Here is a 25,281-nt window from a genome sequence, read left to right as displayed (position 1 = left end):
GAGCTGGGGGTCTGGATGAGGTCTTGGGTGGAGGTGGTGCTGGGGGTCTGGATGGGGTCTTGGGTGGAGGTGGAGCTGTGCCAGGGTCTGGATGGGGTCTTGGGTGGAGGTGGAGCTGGGGGTCTGGATGAGGTCTTGGGTGGAGGTGGTGCTGGGGGTCTTGGATGGGGTCTTGGGTGGAGGTGGAGCTGGGGGTCTGGATGGGGTCTTGGGTGGAGGTGGAGCTGGGGGTCTGGATGAGGTCTTGGGTGGAGGTGGTGCTGGGGGTCTGGATGGGGTCTTGGGTGGAGGTGGAGCTGTGCCAGGGTCTGGATGGGGTCTTGGGTGGAGGTGGAGCTGGGGGTCTGGATGAGGTCTTGGGTGGAGGTGGTGCTGGGGGTCTGGATGGGGTCTTGGGTGGAGGTGGTGCTGGGGGTCTGGATGGGGTCTTGGGTGGAGGTGGAGCTGGGGGTCTGGATGAGGTCTTGGGTGGAGGTGGAGCTGGGGGTCTGGATGGGGTCTTGGGTGGAGGTGGAGCTGGGAGTCTGGATGGGGTCTTGGGTGGAGGTGGTGCTGGGGGTCTGGATGGGGTCTTGGGTGGAGGTGGAGCTGGGGGTCTGGATGAGGTCTTGGGTGGAGGTGGAGCTGGGGGTCTGGATGAGGTCTTGGGTGGAGGTGGAGCTGGGGGTCTGGATGGGGTCTTGGGTGGAGGTGGAGCTGGGGGTCTGGATGGGGTCTTGGGTAGAGGTGGAGCTGGGAGTCTGGATGGGGTCTTGGGTGGAGGTGGTGCTGGGGGTCTGGATGGGGTCTTGGGTAGAGGTGGAGCTGGGGGTCTGGATGAGGTCTTGGGTGGAGGTGGTGCTGGGGGTCTGGATGGGGTCTTGGGTGGAGGGTGGAGCTGTGCCAGGGTCTGGATGAGGGCCTTGCACTTGCTAGGCAGGTACTGCATCCCTTGAGCCAGGTCTTTTTCTGGCCAGGAAGATTTGTGAAACCCGCTCCCCACTGAGCCCGACCCTCTCTATTCAACTCCTGTTCTAGTCCAGCCCTCTCGGCCGTGTCAGGGAGGTCGCCCTCACACATTGCATATTCCCATACAGAATGCATCCCTTTCCCACCAGAGCCACAATGTACACTTAACGAGAGTTAGTCATCGCTGTATAAACACACCCAGAAAATGTCTAGTGAACTGACGAAGAGGTTGATGGATGAACAAGTTGTCCACAGAAAGCACTGCAGCTTTGGAAAATGTTGAGTTCTTCAGCCTCAGAAACATATCCTAATACCTCCCAGCCCACCTCTAAGATGGTCAGTGAGCCTTCCCTCCAGTGGCTTATGACCAGTAGAGTATGATTGAAATGCTGATGTGCTACTTCTAAAGTCAGGGCATGAAAGCTAAACAAAACAAAACACTACCAAGCTGGGTACGCAGGCACAAACCTGTAATCCCAGCACTTGGGAGGCTTAGGTAGGTAGATCCTGAGTTCAAGGTCAACCTGGACTACACAGATGCTCAGGCCAGCCTGGGCTACATAACGACCAACAAAAACAAAAGACGTGGCACTGCCATTCTGCCTCATCCCCTTCAGAGACGGTGCCCCGTGGCAAACCCATGGTAGAGTGCTTCTGGGCTCCAGCCACCCTAGGAGGCTCCTGCTGAGCGGCACAGCCAGTACAGCTACCATGGGAACAGACCCTCCAGTCCAGCATGCTTTTCACAACCACAGTCTTGGCCGACACCTTGACTGAAAACTCATGGACAAACCTTCAGCCAGAACCACTGGGCTGAACTGCTCCTGAATTCCTGACCTAAGAAACTATGCAATATGAAATGTTTGTTGTGGTTTTAAGATTCTAAATTTGAGTATAATGTGTAACACAGCTTTAGAAAGTTTACCTATGCAAAGACAGAAGGCTATCTTACATCTTCAGAGTTCCCCCAAGACCTCTGACTTGGTCTTCCACACAAGTCTAAGGGTCTCAGAATCTCACGCTCTCACGGCGAGTTCCCCCTTTTCAGACTGGCTTTTCGTGCAGTCAGCACTCTGGCATCTAGATAGGAAGATGTAGGCCAAACCATACCTTTTGGTCCATTCTCCAGGGCTTCTTCTGCAGTTTCTGGCTCAAGTTCTTTCTCAGAGTTGTCAGTGTGGGTTTTGGCCTGTCCATTAACTGACAGCATATCACTTGCTACAGCTGCATTCACTTTTGAGGATGTAGGTAAAGAGGACCCAGCCACTACTACTTCCTGTTGTTTCTGTAATGCGGCCTACAAATCAAGAGAAAGTGAGACACACTGACCTGGAGGGCTAACGTTTGGACATTAGTCATATGTTTCTGCCCCACCAAAGCATTCTCCTCCAATAAATTACTAACAAAGCATTTAATGTTTTTATCCTATCCATAATGAATATTACTAGTAAAATTTCAACTGACAGCTAAAAGTAAAATAATCTCAATTAAAACTATTAAAGGAAAAATTGAGCACAATAACATGTGTTTTGTTTTTATTTTTTGCCAATCCTAGGGCTTAAACCTGGGGCCTGTCTTGAGCTGCTTTTGCTCAAGGCTAGCACTCTACCACTTGAGCCACAGCACCACTTCTGGCTTTTTCTGTGTACGTGGTACTAAGGAATTGAACCTGGGGCTTCATGCATGCTAGCCACCTTCCCAGTCCTTTGGATTTGTGTGGGGGGTGGGGAGCTGGGGGGAGAAGGCTGATATTGGGGCTTGTACATGCTCATTTGGCTTTTTTACTCAAGGCTAGTGCCCTACCATTCGATCCAAACCTCCACTTCTGTCATTTTGCTGGTTAATTGGATGTAAGAGTCTCACTGACTTTTCTGCTCAGGCTGTTCTGGAACCCAATCCTCAAATCTTACCTTCCTCAGTAGTTAGGATTACAGGCGTATGTACCTTCACTCAGCATCAATGCTACTTCAAATACCTACTACTTAAAAAACTTCTGGGAACTTCAAAAAAATAATGAACAGGGCTGGGAATGTGGCTTAGTGGTACAGTGCTTGCCTAGCATGCATGAAGCCCTAGGTTTAATTCCTCAGTACCATATAAACACAAAAAGCTGGAAGTGGCACTGTGGCTCAAGTGGTACAGCACTAGCCTTGAGCACAAAGAGGCTCAGGACAGAGTCCAGGCTCTGAGTTCAAGCCCCAGGACTGACTATATACATACATACATACATACATACATACATACATACATACATACATACATACATAAATGTCATGATGAACACAAGGCTAAGATGTAGCTCAGTGGCAAAGCACTTGCCTAGCAAGTGCAGTGTCCTAGGTTCAATCCCCAGTACAAAAAAAAAAAAAAAAAGTATACAAAACGTGAATTATACAGCTTGATCAATTTTACAAATCAAGTACAACCCTGTAACTACCTCGCAGATCAAGAAATAACCTACAACCTGTAATTGCCCTGGGACCTCTATTCCTGGTAACAAGTTTTCTGACTTGTTTCTAATACCTTTCTCTTGTTTTTTCAAGGCAGAGTTTCACTGTGCAGCTCAACTGGCCTTGAACTCAAGACCTCCCTAACCAAGCCTCCCAGATGCTGAGCTTACAGATCGGTACCATCACGCCTGGCTGTTTTTGTACACATGTGCATGTGTATGTGTGTGTGTGTGTGTTGGTACTGGGGCTTGAAGTCAGGGCCTGGGCACTATCCTTGAACTTTTGTGGTCAAGGCTAGTGTTTTACCTTGAGCCACAGCTCCACTTCCAGTTTTTTTTTTGGTGTGTGTGTGTGTGTGTGTGTGTGTGTGTGTAAGTAAATTCATTGTATTTTTTTTAATGTCTGGGTATCATTCAACAGGTTCCCTTTGTTATTTCTCTTCATGTAAAATTCACTGTCAACTGTCAAAAAAAGAACTTTGGTTGGAATACAACTAAACACTTCTCTAAAGCTGAATCCTCAGTTGTCTATTTTACCTATTTCCAGAGGCAACTAGATAATCTGATAGACCGAATTGCACCATTCTAACCTCAACTGTGATGTAGTAACTTCATTTCAAAGATTCTGGCTTTGTTGTGCTAGACTGGTTTTCTCCTCATGAAGTGAAAGCAATGCAAGAACAAGATAAAGTATATGAGCTATCCTATGAAAAGTTATCTCAGGTTAAGAAGACAGAAGAATCCCTCAAAAATACTCTTACTCTTTTTTTTGTAGGTCCTGGGGCCTGAACTCTGGGCCTGGGCGCTGTCCCTCAGCTCTTCAGCTCAAGGCTAGCGTTCTACCGCTTGAGCCACAGCGCCACTTCCAGTTTTCTGATCGTTTATTTGAGGAGATAAGAGTCTCACAGACTCTCCTGCCCCCGCTGGCTTTGAACCACGATCCTCAGACCTCAGCCTCCTCAGGAGGCAGGATGCAAGCGTGTGCTACTGACGCCTGGCTTCTGATTACTTTTTGAATGAACTACGGTTTAGCTTCCCTTTTTTTGGTCCTTTTGTGGATTATGTAAACTCTAGGGTTTTTTGTTTAAAAAAAAAAAAACAAAACCCTTCTCATTGACACCAAAGATTTGGAGAGAAAAGAATTATTTTTTAAAGCTCTACTTCTAGCTTTTTTTGCTATTTGTCCAGGATGGTTTTCAACAGTGATCCTCAGATCTGAACCCTGCTTCTCAATAGCTAGGATTATAGGCGTGGTCTGCCAGTACCTGACTTGTGAGACAGGGTGTTGCCAGAATCCAGCTTGAGCTTGAATTCTTGATACTCCTGCATTAGCTTCTAACTAGCAGGTATTACAGGCTAGCATACCACATCCAGTGGACAGGTCTTTTAAACGAAAGTATCTATCTCCAAGGAATTCAAAGAGCTTGACAAAAACATGTCCTCTTAGCGGAGTATCGATAATGTAACACTTTTCTCCATGCAGGTGTTTTGACAAACAGTAAGTGGAAAGTTAAGTTAAAAGTTGCAATGTTCTTCCACCTAAACCAGTTTCTCCTACATTGAAGCAAAATTTTATGCACGGGAGCTGAAGAACAGGAACACTGTGTGGTATGATGCAGCAATGCGTCATTGCTAGGTAATGGTGCTAGGGAAAGGGCCTCCCTGGAAAGTCGGTGGGGCCTGACAAAGCCCTGCCTGAGGGCTGTCCCTGAACTAAAGGTCCTCAGGGTTCCAAGATGACCACCAGGGCCTACAACAGACTCACTGTAATGACATTTGGCCCACACAACTCCCACACACCTTTAAGACACATCTTCTGTTGCTTTGACAGTGTTTTTCCTTGCAACTGCCAGACGCACAGATTTACCTAGTGCCTCACCTAAAAGTTTACACCGTGGAGGCACCCTAATGCAAAATTCACTGGCAACCGTGAGAAAAGAACTCGGGTTCCAGTGAACTGAGCACCTTCTCTGGGGCTGGACTTCGGGGCTGTCTGTCGTACCTGCTGCTGTGCAAGCTGGACTTGGTACAGCTGCTGCATGTACTGCTGGTAGTGCTGCTCCTGAAGCTGGCGGATGAGAATTTGCTGCTGTTCGTAGTTCCCTGGGTACTGCTGGGCTGCATACTGCTGGAACTGCACGGCAGTCTGCGAGTTCAGGGCTGCCATTATCTGCTGCCTAAAACCAGGAACAAACGCATACTCCAGGGGTGTTTGAGTGCAAGCGCCTTCTTACAACACAGCAAGATGCCCTTATTTGCTCCTACAATTTAAAACTCATAAAAATGACTTAGCTAGTACTCTGTACCAATCAGTATGTGTTCCTGAAAGAAAAAAATGTGGATTATTTTTATGTAGGTTTTTCAACATGAATTTGGGATGGAAAACAATAAGCATACCACTATAATTACTAATATTCACTGTGCTTCACTACAGGCCATACTACAGCTTTTCAGAACCAGTCACAAGGCTGCTTAGTAACAACTAAGCACCTACTACAGTAGTAGACAGTCTGGCGTGAGCCACTGGTACCCATCTGGTCTCAACTCTTGAGCTTTAGTGATCCTATATCCTAGCCACCCAAGGGCTAGAAGCATAAGCATATGCTACCACATCTGGCTTACAGAGAACAACTTCTAGAAAACTATTAATTCTGTTATCATAAATGGTATGTTGTTATTATTATAAAGGTGATGTACAAAGTGGTTACAGCTACATGTATCAGATAATGACTACATTTATTTTTTGACAGTGTCACCCCTTCTCTTGCTTTCTCCGGGTTTTTCCTTCCCATCCCCAGCCACAAGTTGTATAGTTTAACTTTTAACATAGTGTCTAGTGAATACTACTGCTTACAATTCTTTTTTTTTTTTTTTTGCTTACAATTCTTTTATGTTCCTTCACAGAGAAACAATATTTGATTGTTTATTTATGAGACCTTTAACGAAGACCTCAAATCCATCTATTAAGAAATAAATAGCTGAGCCAGTCGTTGATGGCTCACGCCTGTAATCCTAGCTACTCAGGAGGCTGAGACCTGAGGATGACGGTTCAAAGTCAGCCCAGGCAGGAAAGGCAGTGAAACTCTTAGCTCCAATAAACCAACAGAAAACCAGAAGTGGTGATGTGGCTCAAGTGGTAGAGCCCTAGCCTTGAGCTGAAGAGTTAAGGGACAGCGCCCAGTCCCCAAGTTCAAGCCCTATGATCAACCAAAAAAAAAAAAGAAGCCGGGCACCAGTGGCTCACGCCTGTAATTCTAGCTACTCAGAGGGCTGAGATCTGAGGATCGAGGTTCAAAGCCAGTCTGGGCAAGAAAGTCCGAGAGACTCTTATCTCCAATAAACCACTAGAAAACCGGAAGTGTCACTGTGGCTCAAGCGATAGAACGCTAGCCTTGAGCTGAAGAACGCAGGAACAGTGCCCAAGCCCAGAGTTCAAGCCCCACAACTGACAAAAAAAAAAAAGAAAAGAAAAGGGCTGGGAAGGTGGCTCAGTGGTAGAGCACTTGCCTTGCATGCCTGAGGTCCTGGGTTCGATTCCTCAGCACCACATAAGCAAAAAGAAAAAAAGCCAGAAGTGGTGCTGTGGCTCAAGTGGTAGAGCACTAGCCTTGAGCTGAAGAACTGAGGGACAGCGCCCAGGCCCAGAGTTCAGGCCCCACCACTGCACCCAAAAAAACAAACAAAAAAAAACAGAAAAGAAAAGAAAAAAGGGGCTGAGAAGCTGGGCACCAGAGGCTCACGCCTGTAATCCTAGCTACTCAGGAGGCTGAGATCTGAGGATCGCGGTTCAAAGCCAGCCTGGGCAGTAAAGTCCATGAGACTCTTATCTCCAATAAACCACTAGAAAACCGGAAGTGGCGCTGTGGCTCAAGCGATAGAGTGCTCGTCTTGAGCTGAAGAGCTCAGGGACAGCACCCAGGCCCAGAGTTCAAGCCCTACAAGCGACCAAAAAAAAAAAAGGGGGGGGGGGGCCTTAGAAGGTGGCTCAGTGGTAGAGCGCTTGCCTTGTATGCATGAGGCCCTGGGTTCAATTCCTCAGCACCACATAAGCAAAAAGAAAAAAGCCAGAAGTGGCACTGTGGCTCAAGTGGTAGAGCATTAGCCTTGAGCTGAAGAGCTGAAAGATAGCGCCCAGGCCCAGAGTTCAGGCCCCATGACTGGAACCAAAAAAAAAAAAAAAAAGAATAAAATCTCACAAACCCCCCATCAGAGCATGAGAGTAGACCTACATAGGGCATTTTACCATACTTAAAGAGAGGCATTCATGGTCTTTCTTCAAAACAGAATGAGGCCCTGGATCTAGTTCAGGCAGTTAGCAATGAAGCATCTCCTGAGAAACTAACCAGAAACAATGAGAGGAAATCAATGGATCCTAAGTTTCTGGATCCTTCTCAAAGTATTGAACGGTGCTAACCAGTGTATCCTGGCAGCTAGTTTCCTCTTCTCCCAGCCCCTATGGGTCCTTCACCAGGGACTAGGAATGAGCACTTGATGTACACTGAGTCATCAAGGTTCTCTGCCTTGATCTGGGCCACACAAGTGTTGTCAGTCAGACGTGGAAAAGTAGATGATAAAACTCCCAGTTATGTTGTGTGTGACAGCAGAGACACTGCAGATATCAGGAAGAATAAAGGAGAGAAATAGGCTGAGGAGCCAGATACAGACATATGGACTCAGAGACAGACACAGCAACCGAGCAACATGGGTTTCTGCTTCTAGTCCTTGGGTTCTGCAAGCCAGTGCAGACCCTGCTAGTGTGTTCCTCTTTGACAATCAAGTCGCTGGTAAAGATGAAACGTGGTTAACACGAGATATCAGAGAGTAATTCTAAGACACACAAGGAAAAGGCTCAGGGCCTCATGCCTGCTTCCCTGGCACTTAGTACTTGAATCACAAACCCCACCTTTCTTTTTTTTGGACCAGTCCTGGGGCTAGAACGCAGGGCCTGGTCTCTGTCCCTGAGCCTCTCTGTGCTCAAGGCTAGCACTCTACCACTTGAGCCACAGTGCCACATCCAGCTTTTTCTGTGTATGAGGTACTGAGGAATCGAACCCAGGACTTCATGCTAGGCAAGCACTCTACTGGTGAGCCTGACTTTTTGTTTTGCTGGTCATTTTGGAGATGGAGTTTTCCTGGGCTGAATGTAACCCTCACCCCTCCAGTTCTCCATCTCCTGAGCTAGAACGGCCAGCACAGGCTACTGGGCCTGCCTACCTCTTCTTCTACAGCCACACAAGCTTACTTTTGCTGCTCCAACCGAAGCCGCTCCTCTTCTGTTCGCCGCCTCTCTTCTTCCTCCCGCCTCAGCCTCTCCTCTTCTTCCCGCCTCCGTCGCTCTTCCTCCTTTTGAAGACGCTCTTTTTCTTCCTCCTCACGGCGCCTCCGCTCTTCCTCTTCCTTCCTACGTGGTAAAGAACAGCGAATGACCCTTCCACAGTCAGTCTTATTTTTTCAATAACCTAAATTTCATTTCCTAGTGAAAATCTCTAGAGAATAATATGGCGATCTCCATCAAAATGTAAAAGACATACTCTCCATTAGTACAAGCTTACCAGAGTCAATCTCGTAAGATTATATGAGGAAGAATAGTTATTGTTATATAGCAATAGAAAAAAGTATCAATGAATAAGATACTACCTTAAATCACTATGATATACCTATACCTTCACAGATAAATATTGACAGCATTGAAGCTTTGCCTTGAGCTTGGAATGTGGCTCAGTGGCAGTGCTGGCCTAGCATGCATGAAGCCCTGGGTTTGATTCCTTATTACCACATACACAGAAAGAGTCAGAAGTGGCGCTGTGGCTCAAGTAGTAGAGTACTAGCCTTGAGCAAAAGAAGCTCAGGGACAGTGCCCAGGCCCTGAGTTCAAGCCCCAGGACTGGCCAAAAAAAAAAGCTTTGCCTTCATAATACCTGTTGCAGTTATAGTTAGATGTATGTACAAATTTAGCAATCCAACTGCCTTACCCATTAGAGAAAAAGCTCCACAGCACTTGGGATGTAGCTGAGTGGTAGAGCACTTGCCTAGCACACACAAGGCCCCAGGTTCCATCCCTAGCACATGTAAACACACACACACCCTACATCTCCCTTCCTACATGGTATATGCTCTGTAAAGAAGTAAGTCTGCGGTTCTCACATCACTACATTCTCCTTGGGCTCATCCAGGCCCAGAGTTCAGGCCCCATGACCAACAAAAAAAAGAAAGAAAGAAAGAAGAAAGAAGAATGTTCATCACTTTTATAATAAATTGAAATTTTTTAAGAAATTAAAAAGTAGCTGGGTACTGGTGGCTCACTCCTGTAATTCTAGCTACTCAGGAGGCTGAGATCTGAGGATGACGGTTCAAAGCCAGTCCAGTCAGGAAAGTCAGTGAGATTCTTATCTCCAATTAAACAACAGAAAACCAAATGGCGGCCGGGCGCTGGTGGCTCATGCCTGTAATCCTAGCTACTCAGGAGGCTGAGATCTGAGGATCGCGGTTCAAAGCCAGCCCGGGCAGGAGAGACCGTGAGACTCCTATCTCCAATAAACCACCAGAAAACCGGAAGTGGTGCTGTAGCTCAAGTGGTAGAGCGCTCGCCTTGAGCTGAAGAGCTGAGGGACAGAGCCCAGGCCCAGAGTTCAAGCCCCATGACCGACCAAAAAAAAAAAAAAGAAAACCAAATGGCGCTATGACTCAAGTGGCAGAGTGCTAGCCTTGAGCTGAAGAGCTCAGGGACAGCACCCAAGCCCAGAGTTCAAGCCCCACAACTGACAAAAAATAAAATAACAATTCATGAACCACAATCCTCAGATCTCAGCCTTCTGAGTGCTAGGGCTACAAGTGAGAGCCCCCATTGCCAGGCTTTCTGTCACACACCTCAAGATTGGTGTAAGCAGTGCACTTGTAGGAACAGACTATAGCAACTGAGGGTCCAAGGCCAGTGTGATCTCATAAGAAACCTTCAATATGGAGGAGCCAGCCAGGAAGAACCCTTGAATGCCAACGTGACCAGCCACCCCACCTCCTTGGCACTAACAAATTATCTCCCTCCAGTTTCTCTTCTGTTACTCTTCATCCAGTTTAATGCAGAAAGACAGAGAACTAACTGCTTTTAAAGTATATAATGTAATTTGTAAAAACTGGCCTTATTGTGTATCTAGAAAATTTAGATGGCCAAAGTTCTTTCAAATGTAACTTCTAGATGTGTTCATGGTAATCCTATTCACAACAACAGTGGAATCTCATTAACATAAACATCATACTCAGCAGATCCTCCCCCAACATTGAAAATTAGTTACAAGCCTCCTGGAAGCCAAACCCAATGTTTGTCTATACAGCACCTACCATGCAGAACATGAAAACTATGAAATGGAGAATGACTATACAGGAAGCTCAAGGCAGACAGCAGCAGTGTCAAAACATAGACAGGGAGGAGCAATGGTTGCGTTAATGGTGGACTGTGTTCAGAAACTTAGTTTACTAAAAGTCATGCTACTGAGATGGATAGGTAGTTTCTTCTACAAGTGCCTTACAAGCCATAAGGAAGTAGTCTCCTCCCTTCCCCTCCCCAAACTCATTCTATAAATACCTGTTCTAATCAGGAGTTTGAAAACTGCCCTAAGAAATGAGGAGCTGAGGGGAAAGAAAATACCTACAGTAAAGCAAAAGCATCAGCACGCTGGTTGTGCAGGGATAAAACACTCCACACCCTCAAACGTCACCTTTTTTTTTCTTGCTCTTCCTTCTCTATTTTGTGGGATGTAACATATGTTGAAAACAGATGGCAACACATATTTAAGAGCTTGACAAACTCTACCATGGCATCCTCTTTGGACAAGCTTCCCAGAGCTGCCCATTCTCTCCTGTAAAGAACAATAAGAAAAGTGACCTCCCCTTCTTTATAGAATGATAACTTGATTTAAATCCACACACAGAACTCTTGATTATAACTAAAACGAACCAGAAAGATAGAGCTCAAAAGTCAAGTTTCAACAAGTATATATTGACTTACTAGATTGAGTTATGCTATACACAATTCAAAATCTCAAGTATATTATTGATAATGTGTGTGTGGCAAAAAATAACTACATGTTAATTTCCTTACATTGTATTTTAGTCTTAAACTGAAAAACATATTCAATGTATTCTTTTCTGGTACAATTCTCTAGCTGTCTAAATAAAGGAATCAAATATCATATAGCTTAGTCATTTTTAACATCACTTAGGAAGAGTCAAATAGAATAAGACAAATATATTGTCCTGTTTCAGTCAAATTAAATAGACAGTCCTTCAATATTTAACTATAAACATCTCCAAGACAAAAACAAACATCTGAAGACTCCAGAAGCTGGAAGCAAAATTGTTTCAGTTCTTATCCTAAGTCAAGGAGCAAGCCATTTATATCACAACAAAACCACACTGCACCCTTTCTCAACATTATTTTATTACTTTCAGTAAGCCACAGAACAGTTACCTCCTGTCATTTCCCAACACATCAAAGAATCCAACCTCGGGACAAGTGTCTGGATTGTATGGACCCAAAAGAACCTGCTTATGCAGTGCCACAAGCTTCAGCTTTTCTTCGTAAGTCGGATGAAAGGCTTTGCCATCTTTCTCTGTAAGAAAAGAAATAACAAAATCAGTATTGGCAAAACACAGTGTGCAGCACACTGTGCCACAACCTGCAGAAGTAACTGCAGACGTCATCATAGCAAGGTTTAATGTTAATAGTCAAGAGACTGAAACAGACATCCATTGTGCTGAATTCCATTCTGCTTCCTTTTGGGTTCATGTGAAGAGGTCTCACTATGTCACTCAAGCTGGTCTCTAATTTACTATCCTCCTCCTTCAGTCTCCAGAATGCTAAAAGTCTAGGCTTGCACCACCATGACCTATTTACTTTTTTTAATTACACAAACTACCATTATTTAAGTTGAAGCTACAAGAGAAAAACCCATCTATCAAGCTGCTGTCAAGCACAAACACTAACACTTTTGACACACAAAAAGCAACATCCAATAGCCATTTTGTTCATAACCAAGAATTTTATTTTTTTTGGTGGGTCGTGGGGCTTGAACTCTGGGCCTGGGCGCTGTCCCTCAGCGCTTCAGATCAAGGCGAGTACTTCACCACTTGAGTCACAGCGCCACTTCTGGCTTTTTCTGTTTGATGTGGTGCTAGGAATCAAACCAAGGGCCTCATACATGTGAGGCAAGCACTCTACCACTGAGCCACCTTCCTAGCCCCAATACCCAAGAATTTTATCAGACACAATTTGGTACCAATGCCAGGTGACTAGCACTGTGCCCCCAACCAAAAGGAGAAGGGCTTCACCCCAGCATCCTCAGGAAGGAGAACTTACAATGAAACACTCCACCGAGTTACTACATAGCTGACCAAAGTTACTATAGGGATGGTCCACAGACTTGTGAACAGGTCAAATCTTTTATAAACATCCAGTGATGGTTTTTTTTTGCCAGTCCTTGGGGCTTGGGCGCTATCCCTGAGCTGCTTTTGTTTAAGGCCAGCACGTGAGAGCCCCAACACCACTTCCGGCCTTTTCTGCGTATGTGGTATTGAAGAATTGAACCTGGGGCTTCACGCATGCCTACCACCCTACCACTGAGCCACCTATTCCCAGCCCTCTAATTCATCTTTATACGCAGGTGTCCACACGCTACGGTAATGGGTGGGAGGCCAGAGACCAGGACAGGAAATGAAAGGGCTTAGCTACCCACTGCACAGGATTCCAGGGACCCGCTGGAGGTGCCAGGCCACCAAGCATTTAGAAGGCTGACTGTGGAGGAGCAGCTGCCTGTTCACTCTGAAATGAAGAGGGCCGGCAGGCTCGGAACGGCTGCTCTGACATGTCAGACCACAGAGCTGAGCACCTCCACAAAGGTCCTGATCAGGGTCATCTGTCCACACACAGCTGGGACTGCTGGGAAGTGCCCAGAGCTGATGCAAACCCGCTGCCAGGCTGCTAAGACCATGCTCCAGCCAGTTCCCAGCGGGAGGAAACTCACAGAGGAGACATGCCCCCGGGCGCTGCTGTGTTGACGGTGCCACCCTCCGCTATGCACAGGTGGCAGGCACCCAGGGTACGGAAGGGGGCCCTCGCCAAGGAGCACAGCACAGGCTCAGGTGGGCGGCCAAGGGCTCGCTGGACAAGGATAAAGACAGCTCATTGGAAAGACACACGCCCAGGAAAAAGATGGAAGTGAGTCAGAGGCAGAGCACCAGCAGCTGTGAGTGAGCTCACGGCAGAGCATTCAACCCAGAGAGTGGTGGAAGGGGGGAAGGGAGGGGGCGCAACGGGACGACACGGTGATGTACCCCTATAATCACAGCATGTGGAAGGCTGTAATCCTAGTGAGATCTGAGGGTCGAAGTTAGCCCAGACACCATAGTCCTAGTCCATAAGACTCTCTCTCATCTCCAATTAACCATCAAATAAATAAATAAATAATTAAGCTGGAAATGGTGCGTGGCTCAAGTGGTAGAGTACTGGCCTTGAGCGAAAGAAGCTCAGGGACAGCACCCAGGCTCTGAATTCAAGCCCCAGGACTGGCACAAAAAACAAACAAAAAACAATTATCAATAAAACATAACCTTAAATATTAATGATCATAATACTGATTGTATTAGAAAGACTGGATCAGAGTAATCTTATTTTTCCTTTTCCAAAATTTTCTTCAATAAGTATATACTTTTTTTTAAAGCAACACTTCTAATCCCAGGACCACCAAAAAAAAAAAAAAAAGCTCAAAGCATGGTTAGGTATATTTCAGTGGTAGAACATCTACTTAGCATATACAAGACCCTGAGTCTCATCCCAGAACCCAAAAAGAAAATAAAAACAACAACAGTAACAAAAACAAACCCTAAACATCAAAGCAACTTATGTGCAGCCTCTGGGAAAAGTTGACAGAGCAATTATTCCCCTGAGGAGCATATACACTTGTGCACACAATGTGCTAACCCCAGTCACCTTTCGCGAGCATAGTCCATTCCTTCAGACAACCTTTCACAGTCTAAACTGCCAGGCAGACTGTAGTATTAGAAAGAGGTTTTGTTCATTTGGTTTTTTAATTACATAAGAATAATCTCTAAATTATTTTGGTTCCATGGGTATTAAACTTAGTTAGTAGGGCTACGATATAGCTCAAGTAGCAAAGTGCTTGCCCAGCAAGCGTAACATCCTAGATTTGATCCTTAGTACAAAAATAAAAATACAGGGCCTGGGAAGATGGCTCAGTGGAAGAGTGCTTGCCTTGCATGCGTGAGGCCCTGGGTTTGATTCCTTAGCACCACATAAGCAGAAAAAGCCAGAAGTGGCACTGTAGTTCAAGTGGTAGGGCACTAGTCTTGATCTGAAGAGCTGAGAGACAGTGCCCAGGCCCAGAGTTCATGCCCACAACTGACCAAAAATAAATAAAAAACAGTCGGGTACCAGAGGCTCAAGCCTATAATCCTAGATACTCAGGAGGCTGCAATCTGAGGATCGCAGTTCAAAGCCAGCAGGAAAATCCATGAAATCTCTTATCTCCAATTAACCACCAGAAAATGGAAAGTGACACTGTGGCTCAAAGTGGTACAGTGCTAGCCTTGAGGAAAAAGCTCTCCAGCACAGTGCCCAGGCCATAAGTTCAAGCTCCACAATGGACAAAAAAAAAGCAAAGCAGTAAAGAAGTAGCAACTACTGTTAAATGGGCAGAGAAAGCTGCTGGCACTCAAGCACTTTACTAGGACCATGCTCCCAGATGAAAGTCCTACTTCAGCCCTGCAGCAAGGACCACGGGGCTTCATCTGAGGCTTCTCTATCATAGCTATCTAACTCCATCAAGTTTGGAATGGCAACCAAACCAAACACAAACCATGTTTGCAAAAAGAGGCTGCACACTGTTCTTCAAATGCAAGTATAAAAGCACATCCTCATTCCTGTCAGGGTACAGCAATAAAGCCCACCCTTCTGCACTGAGCTCAAAGAGATCACACGCAGACATGTATCCAACGGTGACCGCAAAGAAGTTCGCTTAGAGGCAGGTTAAACACCGGAGATGAAGCAGGCGTACCCTGGCTTGCCCCTCCTATCCCAGGATGGAACGCGGTAGTCCACACAGCTAGGCAAGTACTCTGCCCTGAAATACAGCCTCCATCCCCACAGCTGTTTTTCATAGGGCTGTGGGCTAAGTATGATTTATATCTCCGTAAAATAGTTGTACAACAAAAAGCAAAACTGAAAATCCACACACAACATCTACCATATATGGTTATCTAGGCTTAACATATTTACTGACTTTTTTTTTGACCAGTCCTGGGGCTTGAGCACTGTGCCTGCTCAAGGCTAGCACTCTTACCACTTGAGCCACAGCACCACGTCTGGCTTTTTCTGTGTATGTGGTACTGAGGAGTCAAACCCAGGGCTTTGTGCATGCTAGGCAAGCGCTCTACCACTAAGCCACACGACCAGTCCGACTTTTTTTTGGTAGTGGGGTTTGAACTCAGGGCCTGGGCACGGTCCCTGAGCTCTTTCCCTCAAGACCAGCACTCTACTACTTTGAGCCACCACACCACTTTCAGTTTTCTGGTGGTTAATTGGAGATAGAGCCTTACAGACGTTTTCTTCCCTGGCTGGTTTTAGCCATAATCCTCAAATCTCTGCCTTCTCGGCCTTCTGAGTAGCTACGATTGCACAAGTGAGTCACTGGTGCCCGGCTTTATTATCTCGTATAGCTACATAAAGGTGTTTCATTCACCATGCCAATTTATATGTGTGATGCCTCTTGAGCAGTGTCACCCCCCCCCCCCCCCATCACTCTCCTCTGCCTCTCCCAACTCCATCCACCCTCAAGGTATCTAGTTCCATTTTCACACACAAACACCAAGTATTTTGACTATTTGCCTACCATTCCTCTCTCCATCTGTCTGCCCCACTCCCCTTGAGATCCACCATATTCATGTGGGGGGATGTGGGGGAAAAGGAACCCAACTGTGCTGCGGGCGGGAATGTAACAGCAGTCTGGAAGTTCCTCAAAATTAAACATACAGGGCTGGGAAGGTGGCTCAGTGGTAGAGCACTTGCCTTGCATGCCTGAGGCTCTGGGTTCGATTCCTCAGCACCACATAAGCAAAAAGAAAAAAGCCGGAAGTGGCGCTGTGGCTCAAGTGGTAGAGCGCTAGCCTTGAGCTGAAGAGCTGAGGGACAGCGCCCAGGCCCAGAGTTCAGGCCCCAAGACCAGACCCAAAAATAAAATAAAATAAAATAAAAATAAAAAAAAATTAAGCATACATCTTCTTATAAGTACTGCATGCTAACCGATTGCACCACTGGAGCTCCATAAGCATACATCTTCTATATGATTCAGCCATACTACCCTCCTGGGCATCTCTGCAGAATATCACAAGCCAGGATACCATAAAGATAATTGCACACCCATGTTCATTACTGCTCTATTCACAATAGCCAAGTTATAGAAACAGCCCAGATGCCCCACATTAGGTGAAGGGATCCAAAAAAATGTGGAACCTATACACAATGGAATTTTACTCATCCATTAGAAAGAATGACATCAGTTGGGCACTAGTGGCCAGTAATCTTAGCTACTCAGGAGGCTGATATCTGAGGAGTTCAAGCCTCAAACAACAACAACAACAACAAAAATCATGTGAAGGGAAAACGGATAGACCTAGAACACATCGTGTTAAGTGAGGTAAACCTAGCTCAGAGGGACAAATGGTGCATGTTTTCTCTCATATGTAGCCACTAGATTTAAAATATACCAAGACATGATCAATGATACAGGACTCTGGGCACTCACACAGTGAGGCCAGAGGGGGACACTCTAGAGGAGGAGCACAAGGGGCAAGGCCTATGTGCCTCTGACCATTTAAACCAGTATTTATTGACATGAATTCCTGGAAAAAGAGAAAAAGAGCTTTGTCTTTTTGTCTTGTTTACGTCTTTGAGAAGGTAAGAGGGACACAGAAATGGAGCGACAAAGGGCAAACAAATGCAGCAGTGGTACTCACTAGATACCATGTTGAAAATGAACTATACAGCTTCTTGGTAAGGAGGGGAGCGAGAAACTGAGAGTGAGTGAAGAAAAAAAAGAAATAGGGGACTGGGAAGGTGGCTCAGGGGTAGAGCGCTCACCTTGCATGCGTGAGGCCCTGGGTTCCATTCCTCAGCACCACATAAGCAGAAAGAAAAAAGCCGGAAGTGGTGCTGTGGCTCAGGTGGTAGAGCGCTAGCCTTGAGCTGAAGAGCTGAGGGACATCGCCCAGGCCCAGAGTTCAGGCCCCAGGACTGGACCAAAAATATATATATATACTCATAGCCAGGTGCTGGTGGCTCACACCTGTAATCCTAGCTACTCGGGAGGCTGAGATCTGAGGATTGTGGTTTGAAACCAGCTGGGGGCAGTAAAGTCTATGAGACTTTTTTTTTTTTTTTGGCTTTTCCATGAGACTCCACAATTAACCACCAGAAAACTGGAAGTAGTGCTTTGGCTCAAAGTGGTTAAGTTGTAGCCTTGAGTGAAAGTGCCCAGGGATAGCGCCCAAGCCATGAGTTCAAACTCCACAACCAAAAAATAAAAAATTATTCCATGGAAACTGACCCCTGTGTATACATGGGTATACATTAGTTACATGCATATGACCCTTCCTGTACGTTTTCAGATATGTTCAGATATGTTTATATTTTAGCTCTAACTTCAATGAAATAACCTTTGGGTCAAGCATTTGTAACATAAAGGAATAAACAGCAAAGGAAGACGATTTAATAATTCAACGGCAGAAACATATAAAGGTAATTTTCAGGATGACAGGTGGGCAACAGAGTTAAAGAGTAGAAAACTAAGAACAAAAAGGACATTTATAAAATATATTTATCCAAGCACCAGTGGTCCACATTTGTCATCCTAGCTACCAAGGAGGCTGAGATCTGAGGATCACAATTCAAATCCAGCCTAGGCAGGAAAGTCCATAAGACTCTTCTTTCCAATAAATCACCAGAGAACTGAAAATGGCACTGTGGCTCAAGTGGTAGAGTGCTAGCCTTGAGCTGAAGAGCTGAGGGACAGTGCCCAGGCCCAGCGTTCAAACCCCATGACCGCCCCCCCCTTTACAAAAAAAAAAAAACTCAGTCAATTAAAAACTGTAGGCTTGAAGCTGGGCACTGGTGGCTCACGCCTGTAATCCTAGCTACTCAGGAGGCTGAGATCTGAGGATCGCGGTTCAAAGCCAGCCTGCGCAGGAGAGACCGTGAGACCCCTATCTCCAATAAACCACCAGAAAACCGGAAGTGGCACTGTAGCTCAAGTGGTAGAGCACTCACCTTGAGCTGAAGAACTGAGGGACAGCGCCCAGGCCCAGAGTTCAGGCCCCACGACCGGACCAAAAAAAAAAAAAAAGAAATTCTTGGGGCTGGGAAGGTGGCTCAGTGGCAAAGTGCTTGCCTTGCATGCAAGAAGCCCTGGGTTCGATTCCTCAGCACCACATTAACAGAAAAAAACCGGAAGTGGTGCTGTGGCTCAAGGGGGTAGAGCGCTGACTAGCCTGGAGCTGAAGAGCTCAGGGCCACGCTCAGGCCCAGAGTTCTGGCCCCATGACTGGCCAAAAAAAAAAAAAAGAACAGAAAAGAAAAAGAAACAAATTCTTTTATTATTAATGAGAAGGAATAAAATCCCTAAGTCAATGAATACAGCACACTTTGGAAGTCACTGCCATGTACTAAGTACATAATAAAGTTCAGGAGGTTCCCCGTGAATTCAACATGTCCATAACCAATTCTTTACCAGCTATCAATTAGCTTCAGGAAACAGACCTGTATACATCTTTTTTTTTTTTTAAGCCAGTCATGGGGCTTGAACTCTGGGCTTGGCCACTGTCCCTGTGCTCTTCAGCTCAAGTTGAACACTCCACTGCTGGAGCCACAGCACCACTTCCAATTTTCCAGTGATTAATTAGACATAAGAGTCTCACGGACTTTCCTGCTGCAGCTGGCTTTAAACCATGATCCTCAGATCTCAGCCTCCTCAGTAACTAGTATTACAGGTGTTAGTCACCAGCACCTGGCTGTATAGGTTCTTAATTACCCTAAATGGAAGTATTTAACCACTTTTGGATTTATCATTCTTTTGTGTGTGCTTTTTAAAAGTGCTGCAACTGTATACTTCATATTTTGGAACAGTTCCCTCCATGATGTTTACAGGTCTGTGGTTTTCAAACATAATCTCACTGAGTACATTTAGTTTTAGAAGTCACATCTCTGATGGGCTGTATCAGAGGAACGAAGTCTAGAATGTGTGTATTCACCATGACATACATTTGTGCCTTGAATCACTCTGGGAAGTGTCTTGGAAAACTTGGACAGTCCCTCTATTCTTCGTAAGAGTTTATATACATACTTATAAAGATGATTCTGTACCCTAATAAACATTTTTGGGCATGGGACTAATTTGTATCTCTTCATACTCATACTCTGCATGATCTGTCTATAGTACATCAAACTTGGACGTATAGCCTTAAATTAACTTTTTTTAAAAACACTGGGGTGGGGGGGTCCAATAAAATTTAAACTGCTTGACAAAGAAAGAAAGAAAGAAAAAAAGAAAGAAAGAAAGAAAGAAAGAAAGGAAGAAAGAAAGAAAGGAAGAAAGAAAGGAAGAAAGAAAAGGAAGAAAGAAAGAGACAGCTATCAAGTACTACTCTGCCAAGAGTTTAAATCAATATAATTCTCACAAGAAAAAGGAATGCATAGTCTAAATGTTTAAAAGGAAGGAAAAACACCATATAGTATTGACACCAGAGCTCACCTTCTAAATACTGTCACTGGGGCTCTTCTGCTAGTAAACATCTCCTAGGTGTTGGCTACGGAAGCAGTGAAAGCTCATCAAGCAGTACACTAAGGATTTATGTACTTTTCTGTCTGAGTGATAAAGGGAGGTGTCAGGAAGCTGTTAAAATAATTAACATAAACAATACAGCCAGGGTGGTGATGCCAACTTGGAATCACAACGTTCCACTTACTAAGAAAGGACTCTCAGAACTCAAGGCCAGCCTGAACTTCATAGTGAGACACTATCTCAAAAAAACAACAGCGCGCTGGTGGCTCACCCCTGTAATCCTAGCTACTCAGGAGGCTAAGATCTGAGGATCACGGTGCAAAACCAGCCCAGGCAGGAAACTCTGTGAGACTTTTATCTCCAAAAAAGCACTAGAAAACCAGAAGTAGCGCTATGGCTCAAGCGGTAGTATACTAGCCTTGAGCTGAAGAGCTGAGGGATAGAGCCCAAGCCCTGAGTTCACGCCCCACTTAATGGGGTACAGCACTGGCCAAGGCCCTTGGTTCAATCCACAGCACAGCAAAAATAAATAAATAATAAAATCAAGCCGGGAGCCAGTGGCTCATGCCTGCAATCCTAGCTACTCAGGAGGCTGAGATCTGAGGATCATGGTTCAATGTCAATCCTGGCAGAAAAGTCCATCCAACTCTTTTTTTTTTTTTGGTCGGTAGTGGGGCTTGAACTCTGGGCCTGGGGTGCTGTCCCTCAGCTCTTCAGCTCAAGGCGAGCGCTCTACCACTTGAGCTACAGCGCCACTTCCGGTTTTCCGGTGGTTTTATTGGAGATAGGAGTCTCAAGGTCTTTCCTGCCCGGGCTGGCTTTGAACCCCGATCCTCAGATCTCAGCCTCCTGAGTAGCTAGGATTACAGGTGTGAGCCACCAGCGCCCGGCTCATCCAACTCTTATCTCCAATTAACCACCAGAAAACCAGAAGTGGTACTGTTGCTCAAAGTGGCAGAGTGCTAGCCTTTAGCAAAAGAGCTCAGGAAGAGCACTCAGGCCCTGAGTTCAAGCCCCAGAACTGGCAAAAAACAAAAAACAAACAAAAACAAACAAAAAACAGATTTTCCCAGTCCAAGCTATTTTGTGATGGAAAAAAATTCATGTTTTCAAGATTCATATTTAGATATAAATCATTTCAAGATTCATACTTAGATAAAAATGTGTTATTAACTCTTTTAATTTTTTTTTCCTGTCAGTTATGGAGCTTGAACTTGTGCTATTCCTGAGCTCTTTTGCTTAAGGCTAATGCTCTACCACTTTGAGCCACAGTGCCATTTCCGGTTTTCTGGTGGCTAACTGGAGATAAGTCTCATGGCCTTTCCTGCCTAGGCTGGCTTTGAACTGCGATCCTTAGATCCCAGCCTCCTGAGTAGCCAGGATGACAGGTGTGAGCCACTGGTGCCCGGCTATCTTTAATTCCTGTGACACACCAGTGCACAACCCCACAACAGTGATCTACTACTACTGTTAGTCCTTGTAATACTGATAAAAATCTAAGGATCCACTAGAAAAATTTGTACATTAAAAAACGCACTTGGCTCATCTCGCTTCCCATAACTCTTCCAACCTCCCCTCCCTTCCAGTCAGTGTCTCTTCACCACTGCAATGGTCTGTGCAGAAAGGTAACTTCCAGTTGCTGAACAACTATTTCTTCTATTATGTAGCTGGGTGTTTTCAGAGATTAATTTAGGAACTGAAGGAACCTTAACTACCAATGGAAAATTGTTTTCTCTCAAGTTCTGATAACTAGCCACCCTCCCCCACCCCCTCAAATGATGGGGTTCCCTTAGGATTCTTGCATTCAAAAAAGTATTTAAAAGTATCTGTTAAATTTGTAACACTTAATTTTAAATCAGAGACAACAAATACCTTATAGCTTCCTTTGTCTACAGAAACTGAGTCAAGAGGGTGTCTGGGAATTTACATGGCAGCTAGAATCCAGAGGGTCCCAACTTGCAGAGCAAAGCTAAACTTACTGCACATTATACAATATTTTTATCGTTTCAGTGGATAAAATTACTCATTTGCTCATTTACTTTGCTAGTTTGTGGCAAAAGAAGTTGGTCTATTCTTTTTATTTTTTGAGGTCGGTCTTGGGGCTTGAACTCTGGGCCTGGGTGCTGTCCCTCAGCTCTAAAGCTCAAGGTGAGAGCTCTACTGCTTGAGCCACAGCACTACTTCCGGTTTTTTAGTGGTTTATTGGAGATAAGAGTCTCATGGACTTTTCTGCCCAGGCTGGCTTTGAACCGTGATCCTCAGATCTCAGCCTCCTGCGTAGCTAGGATTACAGGCGTGAGCCACCGGCGCCCGGTGAGGTTGGTCTATTTTTTACTATCTCTAGTGCAATTTAATTATTGGAAAGTTGAGAATAAACTTTTAAAGAATATGATTATATGAACTGTACAGACACAAGCAAACCTGTGTATAAATGGTAACATATCACTATAGCAAACTCTAAATTCAAGCTAGTGACCTAAAGGCTAAGCAAGCCATTAACCATTACTAATTTCCCAAGTAAAGGTATCAGCATACAGCAAGGCTGAAGTCACTGTGCAGTGACAAGGAGTATTTCAAGGGTAAACTTTTTTTTTTTTTCCAGTCCTGAACTTGAACTCAGGGACTGGGTGCTGTCTGAGCCTCTGTGCTCAAGGTTAGCACTCTGCCACTTGAGCCACAGCACCACTTCCAGCTTTTTTCTGAGTTTATGGGAGACTCTGAGGTACTTTTCTGCTTGGGCTGGCTCTGAACCCTCATGCTAAGATCTCAGCCTCCTGAACAGCTAGGATTACAGCCGTGAGCCATTGGCGCCTGGTTTCAAGGATAAACTTCTTAAATAGAAACAAAGTGCAACTAAAGTGAAATGACCAAGTGTTTTAGGAAACATGAAGAGCCTCTCACTAGTTTGCACAATTAACTATTTTGAGAGAACTATTTTAACATGTATTACAACACCTTGATACTCAATTTCGGCGGTACTGACAGTCAGGTACTGTCTCAGCAAAGTTGTCATAAAATGTTGTTCTGGAATGCATGGGAAACCTAGCAACCACTTTCAAAGTTTCATTTGCCAACCTCCTTGCTCTTCGGCTCAGGACCTAAACATAGTTAGGAATGCAATAATCATCCATCTTTGCTACTGACAAAAAATCATGATTGGCACTGCCTCCATTTGTCCAAGTGAAATGTTTTTTTAGATGCACAGTACACCACAATCTTGTTCTCAGACATCTTAGAATTAACTGTGCGCGCAGGACAGTGGGGTACATGGAAGGCCTTACTCTGAGGCCTGTTCTTGCACTTTGCTGGCAAAGAAAAATTCTATAACCATCTAGAAGTTACTAGAACCGTTTGACACGCGGGAGGGGATGGCTGGAACCTTTCCTTCCTCCCCATCGCACCTGCACAGCCAGGTGATCAGCTCCCCTCCCCGGTAAGGGTGGGACCCACGGAAAGGGAAGGGCAAACCCCGGCGGGGTGTGTGCCGTAGGCCAGCCGGGAGAACCGGAAGGGAGTGGAGAGGAGAGCGGGCGGTGGAGGGCCGGGCCCCGGGGCCGCTCGGGGACTCGGAGGAGCCGGGCGAGGGAGGCGGCCGGGCGCCGCTGCGGCCCGAGGGGGTGTGGCCCAGAGGCCGGCGGGCGCGGGCGGGCGCGGGGACCGGGGGCCGGGGCAGCCGGGCCGCCGCGGCCTAGCGCGGGCTGCGGGCGGAGCGGGGGGGGGGGGGGGGGGGGAGAGCAGGGCCGGAGCGGGGCCGGAGCGGGGCCGGGGCCGGGCGGAGCGGGGCCGGAGCGGGGCCGGAGCGGGGCCGGGGCCGGGCGGAGCGGGGCCGGGCGGAGCGGGGCCGGGCGGAGCGGGGCCGGGCGGAGCGGGGCCGGGGCCGGGCGGAGCGGGGCCGGGCGGAGCGGGGCCGGGCGGAGCGGGGCCGGGCGGAGCGGGGCCGGGGCCGGGCGGAGCGGGGCCGGGGCCGGAGCGGGGCCGGGCGGAGCGGGGCCGGGGCCGGGCGGAGCGGGGCCGGGCGGAGCGGGGCCGGGCGGAGCGGGGCCGGGCGGAGCGGGGCCGGGCGGAGCGGGTCGGGGCCGGGCGGAGCGGGTCGGGGCCGGGCGGAGCGGGGCCGGGCGGAGCGGGGCCGGGCGGAGCGGGTCGGGGCCGGGCGGAGCGGGTCGGGGCCGGGCGGAGCGGGGCCGGGCGGAGCGGGGCGGCGGCTCACCTTTGAAGAAGCGCAGCGCCAGGCCGTACAGCTCCTCTAGGCCGAAGCCCCAGCGTTGCTCCAGCCGCCGCGCCTCGGCCGCCGCGCCCCCGGCCGCCGCCTCCCCCGGCTCGGGCTGCGGCCCCGCGGCGCCCGGGCCCCGGCCGGCTCCGGGCGGCGAGGGCGGCGGCCGCGGGGGCGGCGGCAGCGGGGCGCCCTCCGCGCCGGGCCGCTCCTCGGGGTCGGGGCTCAGCGTGAGGCCGTCTACCGACACCTCGAGCCGCTCCGCGCTCAGCACCGCCGCCATCTCCGGCTGCTGCGCCTCCTTCGCGGGGACAGGCGGCGGCCACGTATCGACTTCCTGCTGACCTCTGACCTACATTTGCCAACGCCGGAACTTCCGCCGCCGGAGAGCGACGCCAGCCTGGAGCTCCGCCCCCGAGCCCCGGGCCACGCCCACGCGGCTCCGCCCCGCCCCCAGCTTCCGGCGTCCGGGGCGCCCTCTGCGTCCGCGCCGCGGGGTCGCCGCGGGGTCGCCGCGGGAGGGCGCGGCCGCGCCCCGCCTCCCCGGCCCGGGCGCCGGGGCCAAGGCCAGGTTTCCAGAAGCGTCTATGGCTGGGACTGCGGCGCTGCTCCCGGGCTGCCGCGTCCCCGTCGGTGGTCGGCGCCGCTCGGCCCGGCCCGGCCCTCGGCCCCTCCGCTCCGGCCGCGCTCTACCGTGAGCCACCGCGCACTTCCGCCGCCCGCCAGGCAGGCGCCCACCGCGGAGCCGGCTCCCGCCCGGGCCTACTCCTGAGCAGAGGCCGAGGCTGGCGGGTCCCGCGCCTCCCGGGGATGGATGGTAGGCACGGCAGCCA

General features: G+C 47.8%; 1 protein-coding gene across 1 annotated transcript in view; it reads right to left on the bottom strand.

The window, feature by feature from the left end:
- Acbd3 (acyl-CoA binding domain containing 3) overlaps positions 1-24,786 on the bottom strand; it is a 35,034-nt gene extending 10,248 nt beyond the window's left edge. Inside the window, exons 1-6 of the mRNA XM_042701278.1 lie at positions 24,446-24,786; positions 11,862-12,003; positions 11,110-11,250; positions 8,640-8,798; positions 5,400-5,574; positions 2,059-2,245 (exon numbers count right to left, since the gene is read on the bottom strand). Of these exons, the coding sequence (XP_042557212.1) occupies positions 2,059-2,245; positions 5,400-5,574; positions 8,640-8,798; positions 11,110-11,250; positions 11,862-12,003; positions 24,446-24,731 (1,090 nt within the window). The 5' untranslated portion in view covers positions 24,732-24,786. The remainder of the gene's footprint in view (positions 1-2,058; positions 2,246-5,399; positions 5,575-8,639; positions 8,799-11,109; positions 11,251-11,861; positions 12,004-24,445) is intronic.
- Between the last annotated feature and the right edge of the window lie 495 nt (positions 24,787-25,281).

The sequence above is a fragment of the Dipodomys spectabilis genome, unplaced genomic scaffold (assembly GCF_019054845.1).
Source record: "Dipodomys spectabilis isolate Male_0828 unplaced genomic scaffold, ASM1905484v1 ptg000288l, whole genome shotgun sequence".
Taxonomy (NCBI): Eukaryota; Metazoa; Chordata; class Mammalia; order Rodentia; family Heteromyidae; genus Dipodomys; species Dipodomys spectabilis.
This window is presented reverse-complemented; position numbering and strand designations above follow the sequence as displayed.